Source organism: Rhinolophus sinicus, chromosome 3 (assembly GCF_057876585.1).
Source record: "Rhinolophus sinicus isolate RSI-liver-muscle chromosome 3, RSI-T2T, whole genome shotgun sequence".
Classification (NCBI taxonomy): Eukaryota; Metazoa; Chordata; class Mammalia; order Chiroptera; family Rhinolophidae; genus Rhinolophus; species Rhinolophus sinicus.
In genome coordinates, this window is record NC_142503.1 from 119419192 (window position 1) to 119440754 (window position 21563).

The 21563-nt window shown below is 37.8% G+C and overlaps 1 protein-coding gene across 16 annotated transcripts in view; it reads right to left on the minus strand.

The window, feature by feature from the left end:
* NPAS3 (neuronal PAS domain protein 3) overlaps positions 1-21563 on the minus strand; it is an 850141-nt gene that overhangs the window by 65186 nt on the left and 763392 nt on the right. For all 16 annotated transcript variants that reach the window (XM_074328134.2, XM_019754550.3, XM_019754551.3 and 13 more), the window contains one exon: positions 839-957. In XM_074328134.2, coding sequence (XP_074184235.1) covers positions 839-957 — 119 coding nt within the window. The remainder of the gene's footprint in view (positions 1-838; positions 958-21563) is intronic.

The following is a 21563-nucleotide window of genomic DNA, read 5'->3' on the forward strand; positions in this document are numbered from 1 at the left end:
GACCATGGTCATCCTAAAGAACAGCTATCAGAAGCCCGAAACTCTAAAATTGGGGAAGGTTGGGCTGGTCGTGTCTACAGGACATTCCATTTCTGTTTGTCCTCCCACATATAATAAACATTGTTTGAGAGATTGGTTAGTGTGTTGTAAAATTGATATGATTCAGATTGCCAAAGGCATTTCATAAATTTCATAGGTCTTAATTTATGTTGCTATAGTAACCGCAATGTTGGAGTTTCCCGAGATTAGGAGGCTTTTATATTCTTAACCTTAAAATGATAATAATGTAGATTATGACTCCAGACTGGGTCTTCGCTGTTGCAAGGAACATATACTCTGAATATTCAATAATTGTAATTTCAAAATTAAGATGTCTGATGTCCAACCTGATCTTATTTACGTATATGAATTTCAGAGGCCAATATGCTATTGAAATGCAGTCTTTCTCCAAAGAAAAAGGGGTTAAAGGGGGAAGTGGGAAAAGTGGAATTCTTATAAGTGGCGCTTCTAGAACACTTCTTTTAAGGACTGATATGAATTTGGCTTACTTTCTCCAACAAAGTGAATTTCTAGCAATCGCTAAAGCCCTTGGTGCATTATTAACAAGTGTTTCAAGAGAAGACCCTATATTGAGGCATTTGGTGTACCAGCAATGTCTGAAGTGAGACTAAGGGGTAACAAAGTCCCTACCTTGAGACAGAAAGATAGCTAAGAACCCTATGGGCTGCTCAAGTTCACATGTGTTAATTACACGGACCCCACGCAGTTGGGAAACTTAATGCAAATGACCTAGGATTGACCTAAGAGAACTATTCCCCCCTCCTGGAGCCCAGCTTACCTTATATCCCGAAGATTTGATGTGCACACCACGTTTGGTCAGAGTAGATTTCATTCGGATGAAAAAGGAACGCTCAAGGGTGTTGTCAGTGGTTAGCAGACTGGGGCTGGTTGACTCCACTGAAGAATACAAAAATATATACACACGATTTAGATCTCTGCATAACCCCTCAGAACTACTGCTCAGGTGCAATCCTTGAGTTCACTAAAAATAAATGACTGACGGGTGCTAAGAGTGTAGTAATCAATTTGCCTCATTTAGGAAATGTTTACTTTGCAGAAAATAAAAAAGAGAAATTAATGTATCCAAAGTAACTCCGTTCCAGTTTCTAGCAAGAGCTTTTCAGGCCTTTTAACTTCTAGCAGCAACCTAAGTGGGGTCTGATAGTACGTAAGTAATGATGGCACATCTGGAGGCTTGGCCGGTGTATATGGAGAGAACTGTCATGAAAAAGAAGGACCCCATAGATTAATGGGATCAGCTAAGACCCAGGCAGAGATGCTTCTGAGATGAGGTAAGGATGACTCACTCTTTGTTCTACCAGAGAATTACTTCTTGCATCATTTGCCTACTGGGGGGTTCTGAGGACCAAAAAACCATCAAGGTCGTGTAGCTGTACCCTGGCCAATACTCTTGGTCTCCTGAGTTGGTTTTCTTCATTGTGGGGAATAAGAAGCAAGAAGTCTTCTCAACTGACTCGAGATAGAGGGCTAAGAAAAGGATGGACGGACAGAAACAAACAGAAGTGACTCACAATGTCAGCTTTCCATTCCTGTCACTAATGGCAGCGTGGTGTCCCCAGCCTTTATCTGAACACTCTGTGTTTTCACATCTCTGCTTCGGATATGAGAAAATAACAGTCTCCTCTCTTAAGAAAGATATTCTTTCCCTTTCTATGTTTTTAGATTAAGTAGAATACGTTTTTACTTATGAAACTTAACATGGTAGTTTGTAGTCTTGCTGATCTAAAAACACCTTTATGCAAAAAGGTAGAAGGCAACATAAATCTGTTTTCTTTAAAAACAATCTCCTATGGTATTTTATAAATTTAAGTATCTTCCTGCAAAAAAAATAAGTTTGGGGTTTCTAAGCCTAATAAATACTCTAATTTTATTCTTCTAAAATAGTACTTTTAAAGTGTTTCTTATTCTAAAACAAAAAAAATAGGTTCAACAACAGACAAGATTTCTTTTGAGCAGCCCTATGCTAACCCTGATTTTCTCTGGGGTAGGAATAAAGACTTAAGAATTAAATATACAGTATGTGAAAATAGTTATTAAAACACAGAAAAATAGGCACAACAAACCTTAAAAATTTTAATTATGAAATGTAAGGAAAGTAAATCTCTATTTTTTATATTAAACTTGATGCTCCAATGAAAGAAGAATGAGAGCTACTATTATAACAGAAACCTTGCTATTTGTGGTCTGGGGTTTTTCTTGTATCATTTCTATCTTACTATATTTTCCTATATTTATGGCATTTCTATTCTGGGGTGATGGGACCACTGACAAATGTCCTTTTCTTATGTGTCTCTCTTAAGATTTTCTTTCTTTTTTTTTTTGTTTTTTTGTTTTAGAGAGCATGGATCTGATGTCATTTTAAATGTACAGCTTTTTATCACTCAAGGGAAAAGCAGAGCCATGTTATATTTAGTACTTTCATTTCTTCTGATTAAATATGAATTACTATGAAATTTTTCTCATCATCTAACACGCCATAATACGCCAACAGCTTTTTAATACACTATATAAGCACAAACTTCTGCTCTAAGAGTTTAATTTGCCCCTCTAATCCAATCACATCAACCTTATTTCTCTTATCAGAGATTCCCATTTTGAATTAAATGAGCTCATTAGTTTTAATCAAAAGCAGAGAGATCAAAACTTAAACGTAAATGCTTTAGATCAGAGCTGTCAGTCAGCCGTGCAGTTCTATTTTACTAAAACACAAGATCAGAGACCCTTAGAACCAATTTTTTCTCGTAAGGGATGCCGAGAGCTTGAAGATGCTATATCCTTTTTTTTTCCCCTCCCAAGGACAGATTATACATTTAAGGTTAGACTTAATTTATAGCAGTTTTTCATCCTGGTGGAAATGGAAAAGTATGCCAATCGACTGTTGTCCTTTTCACATCTATTGGCACTGGTCCTCAGAGACTTGAACTAACATGCAGCCATCAGAATCCACACTACAAACTCAGCCTTACAAATTCAGCTCTGTTCAGCAAGACTGTGTTTGCAATAGCTGAGGACAAATGAAACTTCCCAAAGAAACGAAATACGTTTTAGGCCAGGATCCTGGGTACCCTAACCCAGTAAGGAAGAACCACCTACCTGTGGAAGAGTGAGTAATTGAGGCCTCATTAGAAATTATTATTGTGTTCAGTATGTGTAACCACACAGTAAAACACTTAGTGGGCACGTTAGAGACCACAGCATGGGTGCTTCCTGCTGGGTGACGGAATGCAAGACGCAAGCCGTGGAGGCAGAACACTGCTTTGTGCCCTGACTGAGGCAGTGAATACAGCAACCCTCATGTATTACAACAATAATTGTCTAAACACTCAGGTGCAGCGTTAATTAAACCCAGGACAACTGGTGTGACAGGAATGCTAAGGTCAGGTTTTGCCCCACTGAAGCTGAGATTTAAAATCTAAACTAGTCCTTAAGCTTTTTATTTCAAGAGCATGGGGGTACGGGGGGTTGGGGGAAAGAAGAGGGGGCAACTTAGAAAAAAGTTTGATTTCTGATGAAAATTTCTCTTTTAATTCCATATGACTTTCCAGTTCTGAGGAAGGGGCAGAAGTAATGTGCCACGCTGTCTTATCAAAGGGACGTGGGCCAAACCCTTTCACAGCACACACACACCACGGCCATGTTTCCTCAAGGGCTAGCAAACGTACCCTGGTTATCCCAACTCTGACAATGTTGTCGCTCATATACAAAGACGTATTATCTGCATGTGACAGATAATGTGAGAGCAGCAGCTTTAGAAGAGAAGTTTTCAAAGGTCAGGAGCACTATTTTCATGAAGGTTCTGTTGGGAGAGAGCCAAGGCAGCACGGCCTCAGTGATGTGTGACATGACTGTAGCACTGAATAGAGAAGGGATGTGTGTGTGTGTGTGTGTGTGTGTGTGTGTGTGTATTGTGGGGGTGTGAAAAGAAGATGGAGCAGTGAGAAAAGTATCCTTACGACTGGTGCTCTGTAAAAACAGTGGGAACCAGTAAATGCCAAAGAAGCATTTTAGAGTGCTTTCTAGACATCAAATACTTTTCTGTCAACTTTTTGAGGCAGGCCATGATTGCTGCATACGCTGACAAGAAATTTGGGATTCAGAGAAGTTACATCTGCTGTCTGAGACATAAAAGAAATTTATGGGTAGAACTAGATTAAGTGGTCAAAGCTCACATGTGGCCAGTTTTGACCTATGAATTATAAACAAGGAGCTGAAAAAACAAAAACAAGACCTATGCAACTAAAAGCTAGATAAGGCAATATACTCTATTTTGCTGAATCTCAAGGGTCTTAACTTTTTAATAAATCTAAATTATCTCCGCTCTTGAAATGTCAGTTTTTGCATATTTTGTAAAATTTACAGAACAATTTATAGCAAAAGTTGTCATAATTTTTAGGTTGGCAAATGCCACCATAATGTGAAATCGTATCTGTGTTATTCCACATCTGTTTATGATTCCCTAACTGATATTGTAGTTGCTCCTTCCTTATCATTATGTAGGAACAGGAGGTGGTGGGGAAAGTGGGGAAGGAGGGGCTGACTGAGTACCATTTAGCTCTCACTGGCCAATCCTAGGGCCAGGTCCCCTCTCAACACTTGGTATTCTCTGCAGGGTCTCTGCATGTGTATGAGACCAAAGCATTAGACGGGCCTTTCATTTTAGTACATTCCAAATGTTTTCAGTGCAATTCTAGTGCCAGAACCCTCCAAGAGTCAACAAATTCTGATGTGTGAGGGAGAAAAAAGCAAAATTAAGTTTTGAGGTAACATTGTTACTCCTCAATTGTAAACAAAGTATTTATTCTCTTCAAGGAGACCTGGAATTGGGGTAAATCATTAAGATACAAATTTAAATACACTCTTTCCCCACTTCATTACCTAAATGAACCTTTCCTTTTTCAGATGTTCTGTGCACACAGGACAAATCAAAGTGCAAATAACCAAAGTGATTTTCCCAAAAGAAGGGAGGCAATGTTGGTTCATGTGGCAATTATGTTGATAAAGACAAATTGTTTCATTGTCATATGTTGTTGGCTTGCTTTGATACTGATGTATTTTGGGACCTTAGAATGAGTATGTGTCAAGTATATGACAAGTTGTTTCTGACTAAATTTTGCCTGCACTTCTTCAGTGACTTGGAAGTTAGGTATGGTCATATGGCGTTCTGTGCCAGTAAAATATGAGCAAGTCATGTGTCACTTCCACCTGGAATTTTCTACAAGAAGCAGTCATGAGATGCTACTTTCTCCTTCGCTCTGCCATGGTGACGATCAACATTTCAGATGGTGGCTGCTCCATCAGCCTGCGTCTTGGAATGAAGACAACGTGGAGTAGAACCCTCAACCAACCCTCCCAGAAATATATCTTTCTTATAATTTGGGGACTGTTTTTTTTTTTGTTTGTTTTTTTTTTCACTGCAATAAAACTTAGCTTGTAATGACTGATACAAATACCAAATCTTTATTATTACATAAAAAGAGTCAGTATGTTGTTCAAGTCTCCCAGGTGGTCAGTGACAAAGCACAGAGACATGACATAGGTCTGACTGACTCCAAAGGTCATGATGTAGATACAGTGCTCTTACAGTAACTTATATCCATCCACATTTTATCTTTTATGCTAGGTACTCCAGGGCAGTAGGGCTGAGACTTGTTTAACTCTGATCCTAGCATGGTTCCTTCTACCCAGAGCAAAGATCTATATCTAGATCTAGATCTAGATATATATCATATCATATCTCTCTCTCTCTCTCTCTCCATATATACATACATATATATATATATATATATATATATATATATATATATATATATAGCCAAAAAAAATATATACACATTTTAAGAAAGGAAAACTGTTTAAAATTGTAATACTCAATATATACCAATAACAAAAGATGAATACAAGTCACGTTTGACTTCTGCAATTACAAGAGATGCTTAAAGTGGTTACCATCAGCATCCAGACACTTCTGATTATGGCGAACTACTGCTTGAGCAATGCTGACCAAAGTGTCCACTTGTATACATTTTTCTGGCACCCACGGTATGTATATATGTATATGTATATGTATGTGTAAAATATTTATATTATTTATATTTACAATATACTAATATGTTGAAAAACTAACAGTCATTAAATGTTGACTTTAAACAAAATCTTCCCAACTTAATTTCCCAATAGTAGGCCAAGCATGGTAAAAATAAATCTTTTCTCACACAAATGGTCCCAGCAGATTTTATGTTTATCCAGGATGACATCTGTGCTAATTTGATGCCACAAATTCTTCAATACACCTCCTTCCAAAAGGTGGAGCCTATTTCCTCTCCTCTCACACATGGGCTAGACTTCCAACAGCACCTGGTGGAACCAGCAGAGTACGACGTGGTCATCACAGGCAGAGTGGCTTCCTTGTTGCTCTCTCCTGCATCATTCACTCTGAGGGAAGCCAGCTGCCATGTTATGAGGATACTGGCGCAGCCCTGTGAAGAGGACAGCGAGTTTCCTCCTAGCAACTGAGGCTTCCTGCTAACAGTCACATGAGCGAGATTAGAAGTGGAGCCTCCTGCCGCAGTCTAGCTTTCAGAGGACTGTCCTCTGACTGACATCTCCATCGAAACCTCATAAGAAATCCTGAGCTAGAACTACCGTGTTTCCCCGAAAACAAGACCTAGCCAGACCATCAGCTCTAATGCGTCCTTTGGAGCAAACATGAATCTAAGACCTGGTCTTATTTTCCTATACTATAAGACCGGGTCTCATCTAACATAATATAAGACCTGGTCTTATATTCATGTTCGCTCCAAAAGACGCAATAGAGCTGATGGTCTGGCTAGGTCTTATTTTCGGGGAAACACGGTGCTCAGAGGAGCTGCAACTGGATTCCTGACCTGTAGAAACTACGTGAGATATCTTTCTTTTTTTTTCCCATTTAAGCTGTCAATATTTGAGGTAATTTGTTATACAACGATAGCTAACTAATATAACATCCATGTAGAGACTCTTTGGAAAAATCATAGTCTTGTTTTGATATGTAACAACCACATACGATTGAAAAACTCATGTGATAAAGACAAGGAATGCATTGCCCAGTGTGTCAATACCTGGAGAATTCACACATGCAAGGAAAACTACCTGCCATGCTGATTTTTGTAACCAAGGTCTGTGTTCTCAAAGGTAACTGCTCAATTGATTTTTTAAAATGTGCAATTTGCAAAAGGTGCTATCAACAGTGTCATCTACAAGATCACGAGATCTTGAAAGGCAGGTGTAATGTCTTGCTTGTCTTTTGTTGTATCTATTTGCTCTTCTCCTGCCTCCTTCATCTCCCCAAGTTCCTAGGATTGTGTTTTATGTAAGTAGGCACTCAGCCTGCATGTTGAATAAAGTAACATTCAGATGCTTTCTTTAAAGAAGAATTATTCACTTTACCCCTGCCATTCTCACACCAAACATCTTGTCCAAGAAGTTTGTTTTTTTTTTTATCATTTTGAGGAGAGGGAATCGTTATGTCTTCCCCCTGTATTCATCTCTAAGGAAGCGTTTTCTGCAAAAGTGTTATTTTGAGAGTCGTGGACCAGTGAATTTGGTAGTTAAAAGAGGATTGGCCCGATTTCTCCCAGAATTAGAGGGTACTTTGTTCTCTGTCTTTTGAGAGTTGGTTTTTGTCCCACTAGTCTGTCCTCTACCATGTGCCAGGGCAACTGTGAAGGGGGTAATGGCCCTTAGTAGACTAGACTGGCCCCTGGGCCACTGATAGCGAGGCAGCGCCCACCATTCCCTGTGGATACAAGTTGTACCGCTCTTTGGATGTCATGCACGTGCAGTTCCAGCCGTTATGCTCTGGCTCAGCAGTTAGCCTCTGTCTGCTTCAGGGCTTGCTCTGGAGTACCACGGAAAAGCCAAATTTATTTAAGTCTCATTAGGGCTGGTTCCTGTTCCCACTCAGTTGTGAGTCTTCAGCTTTGTTTAGAAACTTATGAATCATTAACTGAGACTCCAGAGCATAGCTGTGAAAATAATTGTGGTTCAATAGTGATGCAATAAACTTCTTTCAAAGTCACATTAAAAACAATCCAGCAAATAAATAAAGAAAGAAAGAAAGAAAGAAAGAAAGAAAGAAAGAAAGAAAGAAAGAAAGAAATAATCTGCCAATCCGTGCCACCTGTCATCACAAACTCCCTGGCAATGTCCACCTGCCTTGGATGAGAATACCAATGCATGAGGTTGCCTTTCAGATTTCCTGTGCCTGGCAGGGGTTGCTACTTGGTGCGGCTGTCCCTTGAGGGAGGGGAGAATGTTCAGCTGCCGCCTGCTGCTCTGTGGTTTGTGTTTGCATGATGCCACTCTGGGGAAATATACACAGTGTCAGAGTCAAGCTGCTACCATTGGGTGTTTCTATACACAACTCCTGAGCAACAGGAAAGTTCAAGGGGAAAAACTGGGTATTGTAAAGATAGCCTTTGAGAGTACATGACATCCAATGTGACCCATTATGCAGCAGGCTGTGCCAACAAACATGCCATATGAATACTCAAAGTGAATGTTTTAAATTACTTCTTAGAGACTCCCTATAAATGTTGCCACTTGAGGGATCTATTCTGGGAGAAAAATACAGCATGGCCCCCCGGGACAGTGCTTGGATTCCATTACCAATATTGTGTATGGGATCGAGTGTGGCAATGCTTTTATCATGACTATAAAGTGGTTACGAGCCAATTCTTCATATAAAACATACTCACTAACATTGAAGCTTCCCCACCCACTTCTGTTTCCTTCTTTTATTTCCTTCCTTCTTTTCTTTCCTTTCCTTTCCTTTTTCTTTTCTTAACAACAAGCATGATGTCAGACAAAGGGCATCAGGCATAGTCTTTGTAGTACAAAACAAAATAACAATACATAAACACCTTTGTGAAGGCAGCTCGAAACCCCATGTTTTCTATTAAAAAGTCATGTTCAATCTTCACTGTTGATAGAACCGAATAGCTAACACAGAAAACATTGTATATCAGAAAGGTCAATAGTTATTATGAGCTACAAATATATTTTTTTCCCATCCTTCAGGCTGTTTAGCGCATATCACAGCATGAGCAGCTGTCTTCTTTAATGCTTTTAAAATTAGAATCCCAAAGAGGAAGAAAAAATTATAGTTGCAATGATTGCTCTCTGCTTTTGTAAGTTTACTTTAATATACTATTTTATATACATGAGTCTTCCGTGCAGCCTATCCATGAAGCAGTAACTGGTTACTAGTATCGAGTCAAACTGCCATATTTATTTTCTTAGCATTCTGGCCAAATCTCCAGCTCAGGCGCAGATGTTGTCGACATACTATATTTTAAAAAGGGGTTATATAGAGGAGTCTGGTTACAGGCACTTGCAGACACATACACATGCATCCTGTCTTTTCATGGCTTTAACGCTCTATGACTAACTATAACAATGCTATGTGATGAGAAACAATTATGCAGTGCTGGGTGAAAAATCAGGCAGTGATTCAAACCATGGATACACAAAGTATCACTCTCTACTGTGCAGGCCCGAGAGTGTACCTTTTAAATTTTTAAAGTCTGGTTTTCTGCCTGTCTCTGGAACGTCTTGCCCTTAGCACATGGCCCTAAAAGACAATAGAGTATTTTAAATAGCCCATGTAAGCACACATATCACATGTTTTATTATAACTCACTTAGTTTTTGTTCAGGGATTTAAATTAAATACTTACTGAGTATCTATAATGAGCTGGAACCATTTATAACAGTGCTTACATTTTGGAGGAGGGGAAAACACATAACAATTTCTGGTAGTGATTAATGCTATAAAGAAGAGCAATGCAGAATCAGGGGCTAGAGAGGGATGAGGGATACATTTTGCTTGGGTGGTCACAGGACCTCTCTGATGAGATGGCACCTGAGAGGGTACTAAGTCATGTGGCTCTCTGGGTGGGTAAAGATAACAACATGCGAACACCTCCATTCTAATGATTCACATTGCAACTTCATGACTCCAGATTTTGGTAAAAGGCTTTACAGAAAACTGTTATTTGGAGAGATATGCACTAGTGACAAGGAAATTCTAGCAATGTTGCCCTTTGAGTTTCTAGAAAATGTTTTGGAAATTTTAAGTTATTAAAACAGTTCTTTTCTGCAATAGCAGGTTAGCTAGGAGGCTGTGTGTGTGTGTGTGTGTGTGTGTGTGTGTGTGTGTGGTGAAGGCATGATATGCTTTTTCAACAAAAAATTATTCCCATCCCCTGTTCCCTTCCCCTTTGGCAACCATCATCTTATTCTCTGTTATCTATGGGTCTGTTTCTATTTTGTTTATTCATTTGTTTTGTTTTCTTAGATTCCACATACTAGTGAAATCATATGGTATTTGTCTTTCTCTAATTTATTTCACTCAGTATAATACCCTCTAGGTCCATTTATGTTGCTGCAAATGGCAAGATTTCATTCTTTTTATTACTGAATAATATTTCATTTTTTGTGTGTGTGTGTTTCACATTTTCTTTATCCAATCATCTGTTGACGGACATCTAGGTTGCTTCCATATCTTGGCCATTGTAAATAATGCTGTGATGAACACAGGGGTGAAGATATATTTTTGAATTAGTGTTTTTGTTTTCTTTGGGTAAATACCCAGGAATGGAATTGCTGGATCATATGGCAGCTCTATTTTTAATTTTTTGAGGAACCTCCATACTGTTTTCCATAGTGGCTGCACCAATCTGCAATCCTACCAACAGTGTACGAGGGTTCCCTTTTCTCCACATCCTCACCAACACTTGATGTTTGTTGATTTATTGATTATGGTCATTCTGATAGGTGTGAGGTGATATATCATTGTGGTTTTGATTTGCGTTTCCCTTATGATTAGTGATGTTGAGCATCTTTACATATATTTGTTGGCCATCTGTATGTCTTCTTTGGAGAAATGTCTATTCAGGTCCTCTGCCCATTTTGAAATTGTATTGTTTGTTTTTTTGGTGTTTATTTTTTGAACTTTTGTTCAAAATTATTTGTTTTTAGTATATCACTTATTTTAACACATAGGAAACTAAGAGAGGAGTTGATGGACAGAATTATCCAGAGTGTCCCCTGCCGCCCAGACATACACACTGGTGTTGTAAATTCTTTGGGGAGCTCCAGAGAGAGCAGCTTCAATAGGAAAATGGGATAAAGGTTGCGTCAATAAGTGATATACTTCTCCATGGTGATTTTCGTGATAAAAATAAAGAGACCTTGAGTATGTTTACTGATTGAGAGGACTGAGCTTAAGGTGGTCTACATTGGAAATTTCATTGAAGAACTGAAATCATAAGAGATATTTAATCAGTAACAGAAAAAGAAAAGCCTCTGATATTGGGGGAAGAAAAAAAAGGATGCGAGAGAAAAAATGGAGAGGAGGAGGAAGAAAGAGAGGAGTGTGATGGGAATGGTGTTCAACAATTTAATCTCAATAGACTAAAGGTCGTTTGCTGAGATTAAGGAAGTGGGAGAAGGAGAGGATTTTGAGAGTGAAAAAAAGGTATGAAGCAGCCCATGTGAGCAAAGCAACGAGAATCAATAGAAAATAATAAGATTGCACAGTGGCTAGAAGTTCCATGGCTTAAATGTAAGAGCACTAATTTGCTAGTGTACCCTCATGATAATGGCTTTGTGGTTTTTCCAGGCAGTGCTCAGGACAGTGGGCTTTTCCCACGGATGGGAGCCAAGCCCGCACAATGGGAATGAAAGAAAGTCAATAGAGCAAGGGATCCCAAAGGGTTAAGACACAAGCAAGTGAAACTGACAGTGATGAGCTGGGGAATAGGGAGGGATGGCAGGGCAGGGGGGTGGTGACATGGATGAGGCAGCCAATAAGGAGCGTTGTTCAGAGAATGCTTTGCGAGAATATTTATTGCTTTTAAACAAGTTTATATCTCTCTCCATTTTTTCCCCGTGTTCATAGAAAACTTGGAAAATCTAAAAAAAAGTATTAAAAAAAACTCTAGTAACCTTACCAGTCAGTTAGTCACAACTAACATTAGTATGTTTTGTTGCAGTCTTATTTACTTTTTATTTATATATTTATGTCAAATTGGGATCATTCCTGGGTCTCCCATATTTTTAATGTTAAAAAAGTTATAACTCACTACGTAATCATAGCTGTACTTTTACTAGACACTATTTAGGGAATAAAAGGATGCGAGGCTCTAGTGGTCTTGATTGCAAATCAGTGTGTTTGTTTTTTATTTTTTTAAAGAAATTACAGTATCTGTGCTTGCCCATATCAGTATATCACTTTCAAACACACTATTTTACTGGCTACATAATGTTCCATTGCATGGTGATGAATTTCTCTGAAATTAATCCTCCTTCAACTTTCTTATGATTTCTTAGGGTGGATATACAGAAAGAGTATCACTGGGTCAAAGAGCATGAACATTTTTTTTTTAAAGTTAATATTATAAACTGATTTCCAGTTTACATGTGCTCTATCAGTTTACATGTTTATTAGCAATATTTGATGATGCTCATATCGCTGTCTTGAAATATTTGTTTATATTTGATAAAAATATTAGTGAAAGATACAGAGAAAACACTTTACTGGGGTCTCCCTAAAAGGCGATATGTAAAAACATCTCATGTGTTTCTAATTTGCATTTTTATTTCTAATGAATTTGAATAATGTTTTAATATATTTATTGGCTATTTGTATTTTTCAATGAATCATATATTTATGTCGTCTATTTTCCAATTGGGTTTTTAGTGTTTTTCTTATCAATTTGAATGAGACACACACACACACACATATGTATGCATGTACATGTATAGGTATGTATACAGTACATATATATGCATGTATATACATATATATTATGTTTTAAGGATACTATCTTTGACATATTTCTTGCAAATATTTCCCCATTTGTTTGCCTTTTACTTCTACTTACAATGTTCATTGACACACATAAAATTTTTAATTTCATATAGAGAAATCTATAGATTTCCCCCTTTGTAACTTGTTCTGTTGCTTTTGTATCCTAAAAAGCTTTTCTCAATTTTTTATTTTTTTACCAGATGTTCAGCATCTTAAAAATGAATGACAGTTAAAGGTCAAGGTATGATCGTGCCAATGGCTAAAGGTAAGTCAAAGAATGAGTTTTTTGAGCTTTTGCAGTCAAGGTCATGTGTGTGAAATAGTTACGCACCCTGGAAACTTTCATCTGGCATCTGCTGCTTCCTTGAGGAGACTGCTCTTCAGGAAAACTGTGGGGCATGAGCTGCACCATGAAGGAAGATCGGTGGTGACGTGGGTGTTGACAGACAATGGTACTGAGAACAGGTAAAGAATGCTCCTTTTTTTAAAGAAAAAGTTCTAAAGGATGATGTTGGGGGAAATGGTGTGGAAGTGGGAGCAAACTATGATAATCACTCCTCGTTCATGATGGGAGAGTAAGAAGCATAGAATCATGGCCTCTGTTAACAGAGCATTTTGAGAGCCGTAGTCCCCAAGAGAGAAAGGTTTCAATTACAGTGAAGAGGCAGAAGTGGGGTTTGTGAAGAAGATGGTGGCTATAACAGAGTTTACTCCTAATTAGCGTTCTCAGATAAAATATAAGGTACCTTGTTAAATTTGAATTTCCGATAAACAAAGACTTTTTCTTTTTTTTTTAGTGTGAACCAAAGATTGCTTCAAATGTAACTGGGAATCCTATTTCTATTTGCTTAAATCTGGCAGCCCTGCTCCTAGAAAAATGAGGACTCTATGTGGCACTAAGGAAGGGTTTTGCATGAGAACAGTCATGTGGTTATAGAATAAAGAATGAACGAGTTTAGAAGATTGGCTTGAGATACTTTAGTTGGACAGAGAAACGGTTCTGAATGGCTGGAACTTTCTCACTGAAAAGTGTTAGAGAACTAAGCAATAATTGAAAATCCAAATGAATACTGGTGTGATCATGTGGATTTTGCAAATTTGCCTTCTCAGAGATTGAGTCTAGTACAACGGCCAACTTTAATTTTCTGTGTGAGTGTGTGTGTGTCCTGAGATGGAGAGCCTGGGTTGGCGGGTCTCCACAATTGTCTCCAGAGTTTGTATCTTCTGCTAATTTATTATTTTCTATCATATAGGAGGAATTTGACTGGGCAGCTAGAATTTGTTAGTTTTATTATGGCTCTATTCCAGCATGTCTTGCAGTGGTTATTTTTCAAAATGTTTTCAGTTAAAAGTATTGTATTAAATCCATCATCAATAAAAGGTTGAGGGTTATATATTGGAGAATATTCTTAGTAACATTATTTATAGTTTGCAATAATTTAGAGTAACCAGAAATGGGAGATAACCTGATAATTATCTATATCTGTTATTTTGTGAATGGATATCTATTTTTCATGTCTTTAATTAAGCAAATTTTCCTTTCTCTTATGATCCAATAAGTTTCAGCGACCACTGCTCCATCTTAACACCTAAATAAAGACTTTTAATCTTTTGCCAGAAGTAGCCCTGCTCTACTGTGAGAATGATAAGACTTCATGATGGTCAGCTAATATATGTGCAGGCATCATAATGGATGTATAGGCATCATTTCCATATCTCAACTTGACATTAAGTCATTTGTATATTGTCTTCAAGGCTATACATAATCTTCTCAAGTGGCGGGGACAAAAAACACAGTCTTTTTTTTTTTTTATTCATTTACATAGTTTGCAATTATCCTCTTTTCTCCCATTTAAAAAGATCAAAGCTATTGCTAATGGTGACGGGGGAAATGGGGTAGAAGCAGCCTTTTCTCAAACGGAGTACAAAGCAAATTTGTTGATATTAATTATTGCCTTTTTCTCTGCTTCACATATAGCTCTCCAATGAGGTACTTGATATAGTTAACATCAACATATTTAGCGTTACACCAGATGGCTTCTGGGTCTAAATTGTATATTCTATAATGCCAAATAATTATTTTAAGAACTGGCACCAGGTATCCTTGTTGCCTGGTAGCTGGACGCTCCCACTGCGTTTGTCATAATTGTTTGATGGTTAATTTCCCCGACTGTGGGTTGCCTTTGTTCCAGGTCTTCAGTTATTTGACCTAAGGTGAGAACGAATCCATCTATAATAGTACGCTAGCCTGTGCCTGTTTTTCATCTTATTATTGCATTTATTCCCAACAAACTCCATTTTCATGTCATTAGTAAAGTTCTTGGTGTTTTCCAGTAGCTTGAGAAGCTGCTTTTTAGAAATGACATAAAAGTTCAGGTCACAGACGTGGGGAAAATGCCCATGTCTCTATGCTTACAATTGTATTTTACTCAAAACTATGACCTGCATTCCTTAGTTTCCTCCTGAATCATTTCAGTTACAAGCAAAACCATATACATCCAAGTAAGTTTCCCTGAAATAGTAAATGTTTTATACATCAAACACTTGAGATCGAGCAGTCTTTTCTTCTGTAGAAAGACATTAGTATATTTTCTTTTCATTGCACAACTTATGCTCAGGTATTGTGATATTTATTAACATTAATTTTTTTTCCATGAGAGATAACATTGCTTTTACTTTCTTCTTGTAAATGTCATGTATTATTTTTTGGTGCTAAAATCATGTTGTATTCTTGAAATTATGAACATCTGATATACTTGACAAACTAGCTTATATCGAAGGTGGAAACTGAAATATGCAGAACCAAAAAGGTCTTTATTCTGGAAGCTGTCTTGCCCTTCAAAGTTTTTTGGTTGACACTAATAACCAATATCTATAATCCTTGCTCTAAAAGTGGAATGCCTCTCCCTGACCAGGTAAAATAGCAGTGTGTATATAAGTAATTTAGGGGAAGACAGAAGTAGTCTTAAAGGGGAAAACAAGGGCAAAGAAGAAATTATCTTTCTACCAAGAGAATTAGTTTGCTTTAAAAAGAATATTGTCTGTTACACGATTTGAAGTCTAACATTTTAGGAAATGCACTGTAAGTCTGAAAACATAAAATTATTAACAAAAATCCTTGTTATTGTAACAATTATTTTTCTTTCTTTTTGGCTTGGTGGAGAAGAAAGAAAGCATTTAGATACATGCAGAACATGTAAGTAATCTCCGTAAGGTGGTATTCTTGGGATTTTCCATATTTATATATTTTTTCCTACATTGTATTTTCACTACCCAAGAGCCCTGGCTGTTATTTTTTTTCCTGAAGTCTGAAGATCACCCCATGGATTAACAAATGATTGAGGATTCTCTCTTAAAAGACTCTTTAAAAAACTGTCAGAATCAGCCTGAGACAAAGATTTATTATGAACTATTTAAAGGGCTTAATATATGTATCCCCAATGAGCCCTTGGAGCAAACTAAAAAGGAAGCGTGGAATTCTCAAAGAATAGGAAAAATTCTCCAATGCCTCACTTTCTTCACTCTATGATTACTGTTTATTCAAAGGATAAAATGCCTAACCTGTCACACAAAGTCCTCAGAAGCCATCGTCCTGCTGATGTACAGTAAAAAACAAAACAATGACGACCGGCAATAATGTGCTGGAGAAAGGCAGCTGTAATTTACTTTCTAACCTGTTCACTAACACACTAATGTGGCTACATCTTGTAGCAGGAGCTGATCCCTGACCCAGGCAGCAATCAAACAACCACCCGAGTGCTGGCTGTCACAGAAGCTGGGACTGTTACCTTAATTATACGTTCCTGGATAACAAACCTTCCCTTAATGAGCAACTTTTCTCCTATGTGTATTCCAACTCGCCCCTTCTGTCCTTGAAAAGGCCCATTGCCGATCACTGCGGTTGGAATTTGTGAAGCATATTCATAAGTATTCTTCCTAAAACACTACCTGAGCAGGCTGTTTGCTTTATGAGAATGCCAAGATATAATTAAAATTATAGGCCTGTACTTCTGGGAGGCTCTAACAAAGAATCACTCAAGACTGAAGGGAAACTTTTCAGTGAACTTAGAACCAAGCTTTTCTCTTTCCATATTAGTAATAATAGTAATAATTACTATTGTAACGACTCTTTTCTTTTCTTTGGAATTTATATTGGGCACTGAGGTTCCTCCCCACCCCCACTGATATGATTTCTGCACTACTGTTTCTTCTTCCTAGATGTGGGATTTCTTTATTTTCTTCTTACTATAACATCCCCAAATTCTGCTATGATCTGCTGACAGTGCCCCAACAATTAACACAGACATACAGGAGGGTTTTATAGGGAGGTCTTATAGATATCCTGAGGAGAAATAGTGCTTCTTCATGGAAAGAAGACCTTTAGAATTGAGGACAGTGAGGCGATCTTAAGTATAAAGATCTACTACCGCCCCTCATATCACTAGCTCAGCGCTGATTTGGGACTAGTCCATAGCAGGGCGAATGGTGTAGATTGGTGACTCATTGCAGAGAAGGGGAGGACTTGGAGACCAGATTTCTCTGTTCCACTTTGATTTCATTTTAATCTCAGGACTTTGCTCCTTTTTCTTTTCCATTCATATGGGCAGATACATTTTCTCTGTAAAACAGTTTTGGGAATGTTTGGTAAGACATCTAGTTAAATACTATATAATACTTAGAGAACTCTGTTGTAGTCATTTTAAATGGCCACGCAGCATGGACTTACATGAACCTAATCCATGTCAGTTACATCATTTGGTCCATGATGAGCCGTCAGTAAATGCTGGCTTTTAAGGTTGTAGTTGGTGTTGCTAACATCACTGCAGGTTGGTTCCTAACATCTATTTTTAGGGTTATTGGATGGATCAAGGAGCAGGAAAGAATGGTAATGCTCAGTAGTCTCCCGGATCCCAGAGAGAAGATCATGTCCTAGAATAATGACAATGGTACCTTTGGGCAGGATGATGGCTAGAAACCTGACAGGGGGCGGGACATATGTTTTGGTATTAGGAAGCTTGAGTTTTAGGCTTGGCAGAGCAACCAAACAGCTCTACAGTCATAAGTCGATTATGTGTCTTTCCACCATCCATTCCCTTATCCCTACGAAGGGCATGATATTATGTCTTGCCTAACATCAGGAGGTTGTTGGAAGAATCAAATACATCCACATGAAGATGAAGGAAAGGTTTACATAATTTAAGTTAAATTTGCGCAGCAAACATTTGTTGAGCACTTATGAGGTACCTGGTACTGAGAAACCATATCAGATGTGAATCTGATTAATACTGGGAAAAATAAACCGCCTATAGACATGTTACTATTTTATTTTCAAAATTTATATATTCACTAATATTCCTGGTTGTGCTATTAGAATCAACATGATTTTGGGTAAAATATTTCTAGGCTGATAAATTTCAGAAATGAATAGGTATCATGAACCTGACTACAACATGGTAAGAAAATTTTACAGTCATTGGTTTTACTAGAAAGTGGTGCAGAATAAATGTGAACATGAGAAAAAGCAAATGCAACAACAACAACAAACAAGTAGAGAATTAAACAGGGCATAAAGATGAGGAGGAAGAAAGATGTGGGGTAGTAAGAAAGGAACTAGAGAGAGAAGGATGAAAAAATAAGTACACGGGACTAAGAGGGACGAGAAAAACACACAAAAATTATACAGATGAAGCAACATTACAGGAACCTAGGAACACTGAGAAAATAAGGGGGAAAAAGAAGAATGGAAGGAAGAGGAATGCTATTCTAATAACCACATCAGAGCTTTGAGTTTGCAAACCAGCTGCTGGTTCTGGGTTGCATATGCCAATGACCTATGCTTTCCCCACACCTAAAACACTGAAAATGCATGAATTAACACATATTTGGGTATTAAAAAAAATACGTATAACCATTACCAAAGCAAGTGTCCCAGAATTTGCAACATCACCACATGCTGGGTGATAGGCTAGGTTTTGTTAATAGCCTACAGGAATTAGGATTAATGCCAGGTGATTTACACACACATTTAATATAGTTGTCACAACTCTTTGAGATAAACACTTTTATTTTTCCCATTTTTAGGAGGATCCATTTTCTATGACTGTGCACTCTCAAACACCCATTATTGCTTATATATCATGGCTTAAACTAAATCTAGATTTATTCATTGTGATTTACCTAAAAATCTTTAACGTTCTTTCATCCCTGCTGCAGTATATTTCAAAGAGTCTCGGTGCACGGAAGGAAACCCTTGGAAATGCTGACAAAACTGGAGTAGGAATTTGGAGTAATTTCAATTTGTACTTTGTTTTCCAGGTTTTATGAAACATGTATTTATTATTCTGTAATAATACCTATGTACTTATGTTTGTATGTTTAACAAATTGGTGCTTGTAGTCTTCACAACTTCCCCAAAATATTTTGTTGCAGTCTGCTGGGAACAATTCATATTTTAGGGAAAAGTTGGTATTGAACATCAGTAATTAAGAGTGCCTAACTTGCCCCTTCTGAGAGAGAAGGAATCAGTATGCTTTCTAACTGAACTCCAGGATCCCTTTCTACCTTTTGTTATCGAGAAAACTGACGTCTCTCTCTTTGTGAGATACATATACACGTATACATACCTCCATGATTAGAAGGCAAAATGCCAGAGAATGCTTAGGGTATTTGGCATTCAGTGAGTTGATATAAATCCCACAATGGTTTTCAAAGAGAAACAATGTTTTCTCCTCTGGCAAATCCCTTCTCATGACATCAACCCCCTTCTTTCTCCTTTCTATTCAGTGCCTTCTAGTGCTGTCGTTTTGTGAGCTAGCCCCTTCCAGAAACCTGCTTTCGAAAACTTTAAAGAGTTATATTTTTGCCCTTAAAATGTTTTGTAACACATTTAAATATAACACGGCGTTATAAAAGAATGAATTAAAATGTAAAAATTATGTAGAGATGTAAGAAATAAGAAAATATACAGTAAGTGCTCTGCAATAGATGGCACTTAAGGAGGCAAATGGAAAGCTGTTGTTTAACAGGTACAGAGTTTCAGTATAGATGAAAAGTTCTGGAGATGGATGGTGGCGATGGTTGCACAATATGAATGTTCTTACTGCTGCTAAACTGTACACTTGAAATGGCCAAAATGGTAATTTTAATGTCATGTATATTTTACCACGAAGAAGAGAGTAGGACTTCTACTAACGAAAAATGACATGATACCAGTGAGGGGGAGGAAAAAAGGAGGAAAAGAAAGGAAATGCGAAAGTAGAAGTGTGGAAGGAAGAAGAAGAAAAACATAATAGGGAAGAACACAGAAACAAGGCATAGAAGGAAAGGAAAACTGTTGTTTCCATCGAGGGGGAATCAGTAGCTGGAATACCACATTTCAGTTATTAATTCATTGGACTAATCTGAATGAGGAACTTACACTCTGCAGGGCACTGGGGATGCAGAAATGAATTACAATGATACTGTCCCTGTTTTCAAGGAGGGTGTGTCTAGTGATGGGTTACAAAGATCAATGAAACACACTGTTTTGCCCCCAAGGAGTTCACGGTCAGTGCTTATCTAACTTTATTTCATAGATAAGTTAGTGCATGGAGGAGGTCTAGTCCTCCTCCAGTGCAGCCTTAGAATGGAGGGTGGACTTGTAGCCCAAGTTAAACATGCATAGGGCCTGGCACCACAACCCCATTTCAGCACAGGCTTTGAGAGCTAGATGATCTAGAACAATCTCCCCATGTTTAGCAAGGAAAATGAGAGCAGAGGAAGGTAAAAGACTTGCCCAGGTTTACGCCATCCCCCAGGAATAGAGTTGGGAGCACAATCCAAGTTGACTCCCAGGCCAACGCTCATTTGGTTAATATAACATAAATTAAAAAGATTGAAAAATAAAACAAACCCTTGATTAGTAATCAGAACAATAAAGGTGACGCACACTGTTCCATCAAGTGCCAAGGACTTATTGAAATAAAGAAAATCAGAAATGTTTTAATTTCAAGGACACGAAGGTCATTATTTTATAGGACAGCAACCAATCTTATAAATACCAGGATGAAGAAGGCACAGTCAGAGCCAGATTACAAACACAAGCCAGAAACTGTTCCAGGGTGACTAATGCAATAATATTGAGGAATGTCACAGGTCCCTATTATAGTCAAAGTCACTTTAACTAATTGGCTCACGCTATAAAAACATACAATCTGGGTCAAATGACACTGCTGAAGGAAGCGTCTCTGCTCAGACATTATCTTAAATCAAAGCTTCCCAATAGGAAGGCAAGAGCAAAAGAGAACGTCCAGTGTTTCCAGAGATCATGAGATTTCAAAACTGGTTTATTTAATAGCAGCCCGCGTGCGTGTCTTTGGACAATGATGATTATATTCTTTCTTCCTTAGTATTGTTTCATACTTCAGAAGCGTACCATATTTCAAGAGATACTATAGGATTTCAATGACTCTAAGACATCATCCATTTTAAGGCATCTCATCCTTTTGTGAAGCACAAAGGAACAAAAAGTACTGCCAGTTATAGGATCATAATGTGGCATTGATTATAAAATGCAGTCCCAAAATCAGATTGTCAAAATGTGGGAAAAAGTAGAATCAATGAAATAAGATATTTTTCTTGACTCAGGATAA